The 12,196-nt window shown below is 43.2% G+C and overlaps 1 protein-coding gene across 28 annotated transcripts in view; it reads right to left on the reverse strand.

Annotated features, from left to right (window-relative positions):
• The window catches only part of PKNOX2 (PBX/knotted 1 homeobox 2), a 658,041-nt gene that overhangs the window by 67,787 nt on the left and 578,058 nt on the right, over positions 1-12,196 (reverse strand). For 25 of the 28 annotated variants that reach the window (XR_010593235.1, XM_065570188.1, XM_042851988.2 and 22 more), the window contains 2 exons: positions 2,013-2,142; positions 1,009-1,106 (listed from right to left, as the gene is read on the reverse strand). The exons of the other annotated variants lie outside the window; for them this stretch is intronic. Coding sequence is in view for 24 of the 25 variants with exons in the window: in XM_065570188.1 (XP_065426260.1) it covers positions 1,009-1,106; positions 2,013-2,142 (228 nt within the window). In the remaining variant the exon portion in view is untranslated. The remainder of the gene's footprint in view (positions 1-1,008; positions 1,107-2,012; positions 2,143-12,196) is intronic. 28 annotated transcript variants of the gene reach the window in all.

Genomic DNA, 12,196 nt, shown 5'->3' on the forward strand with positions numbered 1-12,196 from the left:
AGTAGGAAGAAAACCTCAGGAGGTCATCTAGTCCAACCCCCTGCTCAAAGCAGGACCAACCCCAAGTAAATCAGAGCCTTTCTTTGACTTATTTCACACAGGCTGGTCATGAGTCTGCATCTCCTCAATGATGTTCACACGTCAGGGGTCAGTTACTTACTAAGGCCTAGTCTTCACTTACCGGCTGGTCCGGAGGCACGCAATCGATGTTCTGTGATCGATTTATCGCGTCTGGTTAAGACGCGATAAATCGATCCCGGATCGATCCCGGAAGTGCCCACAATCGGCGCCGGTACTCCAGCTCTCCGAGAGGAGTACGCAGCGTCGACGGGGGGAGACTTCCGGCCGCGTCTGGACCCCGGTAAGTCCGGACTAAGGTACTTCGAATTCAGCTACGTTATTAATGTAGCTGAATTTGCGTACCTTAGTCCGAAGTCCGGACTAAGTGGGGACCAGCCCTAAGAAGCCAGAATGTTAGTGCAGGATCAAAACTCAGATCTCCCTTTGACAGCCCATCACACTTGCATTATCCATCGGTCTGGCTGGATGTCCCAGGTCTGATCATGTGTGAGTACATAACCCCCAATCATTTTAATGAGAGCGGTCTGCACTCTGACAGAATGTTTGGCTCCTCATTGCTAAGCATATTGTCAGGAACTGCTGGACCTAAAATCTGCTAAAAGCAGTGGCAGCTGTTGTTTGTAAGTGAGCCTGCCTGTACAATTTGGGTGAGAAAGCAGGAGTGAGTGTGAGAGGGGAGAGAGCACAAGATAGCACGGAGGGGAGAGTGTGAGAGGAGGGAACGTGAGATCATGTGCAAAAAGAGAGTGTGAGAGAAAGCATGTGACAGAGAGAGCAGGAGCTGAGACAGGGCATGAAAGGAGATTGTGGGGGCACATGGAGATGTGAGAGCAGTGGATGAATGAAAAATGATTAAGCTCTTTCCCTGTAGTTGTTCCCCTTTAAAAACTTTAAAGAAGCCAGGCCTCTTGGTCCCACTCATCTTACCTGTGTGTTCTGGATCTGTATGGCTCCTTGTGGGATTGCTTGGGTTACCACCTGGCCCTGAGATGTTACCATAGTTACAGGCTGGTAAAGGGCTCCACCTGACAAAGATATAGTTCAAAGCAGAGTTTTAGGGAAACAGCTGGTATTTATCACTCCAGGCTGGCCAAGGGGAGGCACATGCACAAGGCCAGTGGTTTCACTGGTCCCAGCTGCAGCTCAGGGTTGTAGTGAGAAGTCAGTTCTGAAAGGAGCATATTAACACTTGTAGCTGAGCTGCACACTGTCCAGCACAAGGATTGGACCGGCTGGACAAAACTAGGTCTAGATCCATTCCTGTAGTTCAAGCAAAGGATCACAGTAAAAGTATGACAAAACAATGTTGTTTCCTTCCAAAGGTTCCGGGGCAGCCACAGCCTGGAGTGGCTGCGAGGGGATAGAACTCTCCCATCCTATTTTGGGGATAAGACAACCCCTGGAGCTACAGAATTTGACATTCTGCAAAGCAGAGATGACAGAAGGCTGATGCATCAACACTACGGCTCTGTTTAAAAACGCATCAATTCTGCACTGGATGAATTGATCCTGGGCCACAGATCGGTACCCAAAGCAGAACTAGAGTTGCTGAAATAACAGACAATACCCAGCTCACAAAGAGTGGTTCTGACAGTAACATGAAAATGAACCTACTGGCTACCAAGGGGCCAGCATGCCGTATTGTGAGCCCTGATCCAAGAAGGTAGAGCCAGTAGAACTCTCCTTCTGTGCAGTTAATGAACTCAGCTTTAACAGAAAGACAGGTGTTCCCATTTCACAACATTTGAGTCAGAAGACACTTGGATGTGCCAGGTGCTGCCCGGTTCCATGCCATACCTTTCATTTCACAGACATTGGCTCTGCCTGTTCGTACTTCAGGGTTTTTTTTTTCTTGTCATCTAAAGAAAAGAACCTAAGCATGCAAAAGATGTGACTAACAGGGTCATTGATGTACATTGCACGCCTCCCACCTGACACAACTTGTGAATTGACCGTTGTCATGGAGATGTTCCCCGGCTGCAGCGCTGATGCTGGGACCACAATTCCCTGGGGGTTGTTGGCCACTGCAGTCATCGAGTTCGGAGAATTCTGCAGCAAATCCTAGAGAGACCAACACAAACCTCGGCTTATACAAACATTCCAGACACAATCAGTAGAAACAAGCCTTATTGGGAATTAGCCTTTGATCAAAGGGTTAATTCAATACTAACCCTGTGCTCTTCTGCAGACCCAGATTTTTAGGGATCTCAAAGCATTTTAGAAATATTAATAAACAGAGTAAAACATACTTTTTTCCAACAATGAATTTCTGTTTCCATGGGAAAACTTCAAAATGAAATAAAACAATATTTTTTCATTTAGATTCAAATTTTTTAAAATGCTTTAGTTCTATCTGAAATTTCATTTCATTTTGATTTTAATTGACATTCACATTTCAATTCAACCTTCAGAAATTAAAACAACCTTTTGAAATTCTGGATTTTTGTTTTCTCCCTTTTTTGCTCCTGAATGGAATAGAACGTCTAGTTATTGGGTTTTTTATTCTTTCCTCTCTTTTTAACATTTCCCCTTTTCTACTTTAACTTTTAAAAATGTCTCCAACTTTGGAAAAGTTACCAAGTTAGAAAAATGAACTTTGTTAACTCTTCCGCTCTGTGACTTTTCAAAATTTCCTTAACAGGATGAAGTTTTGAAACATTACTGAGTAGAAAAGGGAAAAAATAAAGCAAAAAAAGCCCTACAACAGCTTGGACATTATTTATTAAATTGTGCACAATGCCAAAAAAGGGGGCAAAGGAGGAGAAAAGGGGAAAAACAAATTTGAATTTTCAAAAAATATTTGGTTTTCAGAAAACAAAATGAAACAAATTTCAATTGAAATTTTAAAAATTGCCTTGTTTAGAAACTTCCTTTAAAAATAAATCTGCAAATTTAGTCAAAACTACCTTTTTCCTGCGGGGTGAGACAGAAACCCAAATTTTCAGTGGGAAAATTTTTTGATCAAAGCCAGGAGAAGAACTCAGATCCTCTCACTTCAAGTTCCTTTTTTAAAAACATTTTTCATTAAAAAAGATTTTTTGACAAAACTGTTTTATAATCTTCACTATCTTCAGATTTTTCATTAAAACTTTTTTTGGTTCAGTTCAATTTGAAAACTTTAGAAGGAAATCAAACAATTCTCTTTTTGTTAGGAAATGTTCACTGGTTTATCAATTTTTCATCAAAACAAAAAGTTTCAATGAGGTTTGAAATGAAAACACTCATGTATTCTTAGTTGTTGTCATTGTTTTTGTTTCTCACTCCTTCTCTTCCTTTCCGGGGGAAGAAAGGGGGGAGGAAAAGAAAGGAGAAATAGCCTCCAAAAATTAAACCTTTTGATTTGACTCAAATTACACTGAATCAAAATTTTTCATTTGAAATCTAATCTATTTCTGTTGGATTAAAAATAAAATTTTTCAATACATAGAAAAGAATTGCCACTTTTTGACCAGCTCTCTCAAAGTGTCTGAGATGGATGATGTTTCTCCTAACAATGAGGATTGATTGGCTTTCACCGTCTCTGCTGCTTGAGGCTGTTTCTACACTACAGAGATTATACTGGCATACATGTGTTGGCATATCTATACCAGCATAACTCTGTAGTGTAGACACAGCCTACACCACCAGAAGGCCTTTTTCTGTCAGTGTAGGAACACCACCTCTCCAAATGATGGTATCTATGTTGACAGAATCATTCTTCCATTGACATGCCTGCATCTTCATCTAAAAGTTATGGAGACATAATTATGTTGGTCAGGGGTATGTTTTTTTTCACCCCCCACCCCCCGACTGATGTAGCTATGTCAAGCTAACTTTTAAGTGTAGACTAAACCTAACTCTAAAAACCCTTCCCAGGGCTCACCTTGACCTTGAACTAACCCATGTTAAAATATGACTTGCCTTGTCTACACTAGCATTTTAAAATGCGTTAGCTAATGTTTAAAAAAAACTACCTTTTATACTAGTTGAGACAGAACCTCAAACTCATCTCTGCCATGATGCCTACAAAAAAACTATTGATTATGGCTACACAGATGAGATGAGTTGAGACTGTTCCTTTCCTCTTCCTTCTCTTTCCTGCTTCCCTACTCATACTCACTTCCCCATACCTGTCCCCCTCCCCTTCACTTTCCCTGTACTCCCAGTTAAAAAGCCAGCCAACCAGAAACATGTAACAAACCAAGCCATGCCAATGCCACACTTCCAAGAATAAAATTTTGCTTCCTTGAAGTTTAAACAAGCTCGGTCTTCCCTAATCCAGAAGTGGAGGCAGTAATCTCCCACACAGGCTGCTCTGAGCCTCCTGAAAGCACATACTGCAACCAACTGCCCCACTATGCTTACGTAATACAACATAGCAATTTTAACAAAATGTTAATTAAACCAATATTCAAACACCATCCCAATTGGCTGGCAAATACAGTGTGTTACAATATAACTTCAACTATGACATTTACTCCAGGGTCCCCACATGAATCGCAATCTGTCCTTTTGCTGACATGTTGTTCCCAATCTCCAACCCTTTGTCTGTTTATTGTTTCGTAAACTGCAAACCCTCCATGGCAGGGATTGTCTTGGAAAAATAAGTAAACCTTATCATGCAGAATTTAAGACAATCTCTAATTACTAGGGGTTGGGAGGGTCCTTGCACCTTATTCAAAAGCATCTGGTGCAGACCACTGTTGGAGACAGGGTACTGGACTAAGTGGTTCATGATTTTTATCCACACTGGCAGTTCCTGTATTCCTGTGTCTTTTTATCTGTGTTTGTGAAGCATCCAGCAAAACGGGGCCCCAGTCATTACTGGGGCCTTTGGGAGCTAAATATGTACCTATGGTTATATAGTAATAAAGCTGTCACCTGGCATGTAAGGGCAATATACAGCTCCTTTCCCCCATCATGGTTGTGATTCTGTATGATTGAAATATGACCTCGGATCCCACTGAGGATTACCTAAAGAAACTACACCATCTGCTAAAAAAACTCCCTGACAAAGCACAGGAACAAATCTGTACAGACACATGCCTAGAACCCCGACCAGGGGTATTCTATTTGCTACCCAAGTTCCATAAACCTGGAAATCCTGGATGCCCCATCATCTCAGGCATTGGCACCCTAACATCAGGATTGTCTGGCTATGTGGACTCTCTCCTCAGGCCCTATGCTACCAGCACTCCCAGCTATCTTTGAGAGACTACTGACTTCCTGAGGAAACTACAATCCATCGGTGATCTTCCAGAGAACACCATCCTGGCCACTATGGATGTAGAAGCCCTCTACACCAATATTCCACACAAAGATGGACTACAAGCTATCAGGAACAGTATCCCCGATAATGTCACACCTAACCTGGTGGCTGAACTTTGTGACTTTGTCCTCACCCACAACTATTTCACATTTGGGGACAATATATACCTTCAAGTCAGTGGCACCGCTGTGGGTACCCGCATGGCCCCACAGTATGCCAACATTTTCATGGCTGACTTAGAACAACGCTTCCTTAGCTCTCGTCCCCTAACGCCCCTACTCTACTTACGCTACATTGATGACATCTTCATCATCTGTACCCATGGAAAAGAAGCCCTTGAGGAATTCCACCATGATTTCAATAATTTCCATCCCACCAACAACCTCTGCCTAGATCAATCCACACAAGCGGTCCATTTCCTGGACACTACTGTGCTAATAAGCGATGGTCACATAAATACCACCCTATACCGGAAACCTACTGACCACTATACTTACCTACATGCCTCCAGCTTCCATCCAGGACACACCACACGATCCATTGTCTACAGCCAAGCTCTAAGATACAATCGCATTTGCCTCAATCCCTCAGACAGAGACAAGCACCTACAAGATCTCTATCAAGCATTCTTAAAACTACAATAACCACCTGCTGAAGTGAAAAAAAACAAACAGATTGACAGAGCCAGACGAGTACCCAGAAGTCACCTCCTACAAGACAGGCCCAACAAAGAAAATAACAGAACACCACTAGCTGTCACCTTCAGCCCCCAACTAAAACCTCTCCAGCTCATCATCAAAGATCTACAACCTATCCTGAAAGATGATCCCTCACTCTCACAGATCTTGGGAGACAGACCTGTCCTCGCTTACAGACAACCCCCCAACCTGAAGCAAATACTCACCAGCAACTACACACCACTGAACAAAAACACTGACCCAGGAACCTATCCTTGCAACAAAGCCCGATGCCAACTCTGCCCACATATCTATTCAAGTGACATCATCATAGGACCTAATCACATCAGCCATGCCATCAGGGGCTCATTCACCTGCACATCTACCAATGTGATATATGCCATCATGTGCCAGCAATGCCCTTCTGCCATGTACACTGGCCAAACCGGACAGTCTCTACGCAAAAGAATTAATGGACACAAATCTGACATCAGGAATCATAACATTCAAAAACCAGTGGGAGAACACTTTAACCTGTCTGGTCATTCAATGAGAGACCTGCAGGTGGCAATTTTGCAACAAAAAAGCTTCAAAAACAGACTCCAACGAGAAAATGCTGAGCTTGAATTGATATGCAAATTAGATACAATTAATTTAGGCTTAATAGAGACTGGGAATGGCTGAGCCATTACAAACATTGAATCCATCTCCCCATGTAAGTACTCTCACACTTCTTATCAAACTGTCTGTACTGGGCTATTTTGATTATCACTTCAAAAGTTTTTTTCCCTCTTACTTAATTGGCCTCTCAGAGTTGGTAAGACAACACCCACCTTTTCATGCTCTCTGTATGTGTATATATATCTTCTCAATATATGTTCCATTCTATGCATCCGAAGAAGTGGGCTGTAGCCCACGAAAGCTTATGCTCAAATAAATCTGTTAGTCTCTAAGGTGCCACAAGTACTTCTGTTCTTGTTGCTACCACTGTTATTGCGACAAATCTTATACAAAGTATGTCACGTAAGGTATCAATGAAAAAGTTAGAATCTGTCAAATATGATTATCCTGTTTGTATGCCTGTATCACCTTTGTATCTAAAGTTATGAACATTGGCTATGTACCAGTATTTCAAATGTATTTGATCCTGGGGTAACACCCACCACATAAAATCTACATTCAGGCCAGACAGCTTTCTGTTGATGGCCCATCAAGGGCAATTAACTCTCACAGTGGGCCATAAAAGAAACTCATTCCACCCAGTTGGCTCTTCCTGCAGTTGCCTTAGCTTCCATGTGGCCAATGGCTTGTTCATGTGAGTCAGCAAGCCATGCGAGGGCATGTGACTTGTTCATGTGACCCTGGACTCCATCTTGTGCCTGTAATTTTCCACAAAGTGAGACTGGAAGCTTTGTTTGGGACAGTAAAATTCCATCCACATGGGAGAGGGTATAAAAGACCCTAGAAACATCTCCATTTTGTCTTCATTTCCTGCTTCATTTCTCTGGGTTGGATTGCTAATAAGGAAGCTCTAAACAATGGCTGATGACCACCAAGCTGATTGGGTAATTTCTGGAGAGACTTGCAAACTGCTTCAAACCTGATACAGATACTTTGCAATGATTGTATGTATATGATTTCCTTAACCATTTTAACTCTCTATTTCTTTTCTCTTAAAAATAAACCTTTAGATTTTAGCTGTTAAAGGATTGGCAACAGCGTGACTATTGGGTAAGATCTGAGTTATATATTAACCTGGCTATGTCACTGGTCTCTTGAGATCAGAAGAACCCTTTGTTTGATGAAACTGGTTTTCAATAACCACTCATCATAAGCTAGTGTCTGGGTGGTGAAATAAATGCTGGAATTCCTAAGGAGAGTGCATTTTTTACTTCTTGTGGTGAGTCAAAAGTTTACTTTTGTTACTGGCTTGGTATATCTAATGGTAGAATAACCACCAGTTTGGGGTGAGTCTGCCCTATTTCTCAGCAGTTTGTCCTGAATCTGGTATTCTCAGCTGTAACCCACTGAGGCACGGTGACAATGGTGTGTGTGTATATATATAAAGCAGTTGAAGAGCCTCTTTGCCGATCCCTGATGCCCTGTGCTCTCATTGTAGGCAACCTTGAAGGTGGGGCTGACCATTTCTTGCTCATACAGATCCAGGCTGCAAACCCCTCATTCACACTGGTAAGCTGTTGTTCTCCAAAGTAGTCCTATTGACTCCACTGATAGCTGCCCACCATTGTGAGTAAGGGATTTACAGTGTAATCCACAGTGTATAAGTAACATCTTCCTTCTAGTCAATTCTAAAACTCAGAAATACATGCTGAACTTCAAGTGCAATACTCAAGTCAACCTTAACTTTGGAGACACAACAGAGCTCACTTCACCAAGAACTGAAATGCCACTGCCTCTAGTGCAAAGCATGACAGCTGATAAAACAGTGCACAGCCTAGGGCACTATCTGCAAATAACAATGATCAGCATTGTAGAGAAGGAACTGTCTATTAATGGAATGAATGGGTAACAGCTAGGCCCATGTGTAGAGATACAGGCCTCCTAAGTAGAAACATCCTATTATCAGGGTCTTGAACACTGCATGAAAGTGCAAGGTAATTTCTGCTGAGTCATACTGTCAGGTGCATTCAGCAAGCTCTAACTACAGCATAAGAGCTGGAGCTTCTCTCGGGTCCCATCTTCGTGCTCTCAGCAGGAATAACTGACACCAGACTGAAAATGACTGCTGGAGTCGGAGAGGTATCTACAGTAGGGCTACATGGTATGGCTGTGGAGAGGGTGTCTGGAGTGAACCAGGATGTGGAGCAGAGGGGTTCTGCAGCAAAAATCCTAGCGACAGCCATGCTAGGGAAGAAAGCTTCACTGAAGTTTAGTTTTTGTTACTTACATGGCATAGATTAATAGAGTCATTGATATTAAGGCCACCATTTTGACCATTGAGTCTGATCTCGTGCATTATTAGACCACAGAATTTCACCCAGTGATTCCTGCTTTAAGATCATTAACTTCTGGTTGAGCTAGAATGTATTTTTTAGAAGGACACTCATTCTTGATGTAAAGAGTTCTAAGGATGGAACTCCTTGGAAAGCTGCTCTTAGGTCTAGCGACCCACACTGTGGCTGGGGAATGCAGAGGCATATAGCAGGGGCCTTGGTGCAGAGTGGTTGATTGAATCTACTTCTCTTTATATCAAAAGTCTAAATCCCTCTTATTCCATCATATCCACCCCTTGTGTCATCGCCGAAAAGATCAGTACCTTTAAAGGACTGTCAGCCAAATACTGTGAGCAATACATTTCAATCAAAACTTCTCGGTAATAGCCACAAACACCTTAAAATTAAGGCAATGAAGTAGGAGGGAGAGGATTCTAGGCCCAGATGAGGAAGCAAATTCTGTTCAGAGCTAGCCATGTGGAATCAGGTATGAATCTATTACATTAATTGCATCATTGGGCAGCAAAGACCTTCTAGTATTCAGCACTATCATTACCTGCCTGCTGCAATTTCACTCCTCCGCCCCCCATGACAGCAGCAGTTTCAATGTGAGCTCTCTGCTGAGGAGTTGCTTTCTCACTTCACTCTGAACACGAATCCCACAGGGGGCCTTGCTTTTTCTTTTGCTTTCTGAGGCTGCCAGGGTTACACAATGCCAAGAAGGACAAACAGATACGCTAAAAATCAGGGATTTTAAATGTGCACATTGATTCCCCCATGCTGTGTCCTCTTGATGCTGACAGACCATTGCCCATAATCATAAAATTCCTTAGCTTGCAGGACAGAGAATTGATCTTGTGTGGACCCTGTAAGGGCAGCAATGGAGATGATATCATCTTTTACCCCAGTTCCTGCCTAGAAACACAAAAGGGAACAGCATTTATTCCCATCAGATATAATCTCTGTAATAAAAACATTAAATCTGACCTCTGCAGAACATGTACATCTCAGTTTCACCAGAAGACTCTCAGGCCTGGTCCATACCTAAAACGATATCATTCTACTCTAGGGCAGGGACTTCCTCTTTCTCCTCCCCCTGCAGAGCTGTGTAGCAGCTATCCAGCCAGCCCAGCAATACAGAGAGTGAGCTCTGCATGCACAAGTCTGCAGGGGGAGCAGCCTAGAGTACACTATAGCAGCCAAGATATTGATGCCCCAGGAAGACAGAAAAGCTCAAGGGGAATGCGAGCAGGAGTGAGAGGAAGAGAGGAGAGAAATTTCAGGGAAGAAGGAGTGAGCAAGGAGGAGGAGGGGATTTGAGGGCATAACAAAAAAGCCAGAGAGGAGATGGGGAAACTTGAAGGGAAAAGGGGAGGCAGTGATGGAAGGGAGAAAAGTGAGGGAGGTTTGATGTTGTGGTGGGGAATTGATGGGTTTATGACTAGAGATTCATGCAAGTACTGTAATGCATATTCATCTAATATAGAAATTAAGACACCATAACATTTACATAAAATCTCTAGGTGCCCAGACTTACAGCCCTGATAAGTAATGTCTGATACCTGGCCAGGATTCACAATGTGATGGAGAGACTGCTGAGATTCATCAAGCCCTTGGATCGCTACCCCTTCCTGCTTCTCCTTGTGGGCACCAATGATACTGCCAAGAATGACCTTGAGCGGATCACTGCAGACTATGTGGCTCTGAGAAGACTGATCAAGGAATTTGAGACACAAGTGGAGTTCTAGTCCATCCTCCCTGTGGAAGGAAAAGGCCTGGATAGAGACCATCGAATCGTGGAAGTCAACGAATGGAAACTGAGGTGGTGTTCGAGAGAAGGCTTTGTATTCTTTGACCATGGGATGGTGTTCCAAGAAGGAGGAGTGTTAGGCAGAGATGGGCTCCATGATATGAAGAGAGGGAAGAGCATCTTCGCAAGCAGGCTGGCTAACCTAGTGAGGAGGGCTTTAAACTAGGTTCACCGGGGGAAGGAGACCAAAGCCGTGAGGTAAGTGGGATACCGGGAGAAAGCACAAGCAGGAGAGTGCAAGAGGGGAGGACTCCTGTCTCATACTGAGAAAGCAGGATGATCAGCGAGTTATCTTAAGTGCTTATACACAAATGCAAGAAGTCTGGGAAACAAGCAGGGAGAACTGGAAGTCCTGGCACAGTCAAGGAATTATGATGTGATTGGAATAACAGAGACTTGGTGGGATAACTCACATAACTGGAGTACTGTCATGGATGGATATAAACTGTTCAGGAAGGACAGACAGGGCAGAATAGGTGGGGGAGTTGCATTATATGTAAGAGAGCAGTATGACTGCTCAGAGCTCTGGTATAAAACTTCAGAAAAACTTGAGAGTCTCTGGATTAAGTTTAGAAGTGTGAGCAACAAGGGTGATGTCATGGTTGGAGTCTGCTATAGACCACCAGACCAGGGGAATGAGGTGAATGATGTTTTCTTCCGGCAACTAACAGAAACTTGATCACAGGCCCTGGTTCTCATGGGAGACTTCAATCACGCTGATATCTGCTGGGAGAGCAATACAGTGGTGCACAAACAATCCAGGAAGTGTTTGGAAAGTGTAGGGGACAATTTCCTCGTGCAAGTGCTGGAGGAACAAACTAGGGGCAGAGCTCTTCTTGACCTGCTGCTCACAAACAGGGAAGAATTAGTAGGGGAAGCAAAAGTGGATGGGAACCTGAGAGGCAGTGACCATGAGATGGTCGAGTTCAGGATCCTGACACAAGGAAGAAAGGAGAGCAGCAGAATACGGACCCTGGACTTCAGAAAAGCAGACTTCGACTCCCTCACGGAACTGATGGGCAGGATCCCCTGGGAGAATAACATGAGGGGGAAAGGAGTCCAGGAGAGCTGGATGTATTTTAAAGAATCCTTATTGAGGTTGCAAGAACAAACCATCCCAATGTGTAGAAAGAACAGTAAATATGGCAGGTGACCAGCTTGGCTTAACAGTGAAATCCTTGCTGATCTTAAACACAAAAAAGAAGCTTACAAGAAGTGGAAGCTTGGACAAATGACCAGGGAGGAGTATAAAAATATTGCTCAGGCAGGCATGCAGGACTGACATCAGGAAGGCCAAATCACAGTTGGAGTTGCAGCTAGTAAGAGATGTTAAGAGTAACAAGAAGGGTTTTTTCAGGTATGTTAGCAACAAGAAGAAAGTCAAGGAAAGTGTGGGCCCCTTACTGAATGAGTACTCAATGCTAAT

Source organism: Chrysemys picta, chromosome 16, assembly GCF_011386835.1.
Source record: "Chrysemys picta bellii isolate R12L10 chromosome 16, ASM1138683v2, whole genome shotgun sequence".
Classification (NCBI taxonomy): Eukaryota; Metazoa; Chordata; order Testudines; family Emydidae; genus Chrysemys; species Chrysemys picta.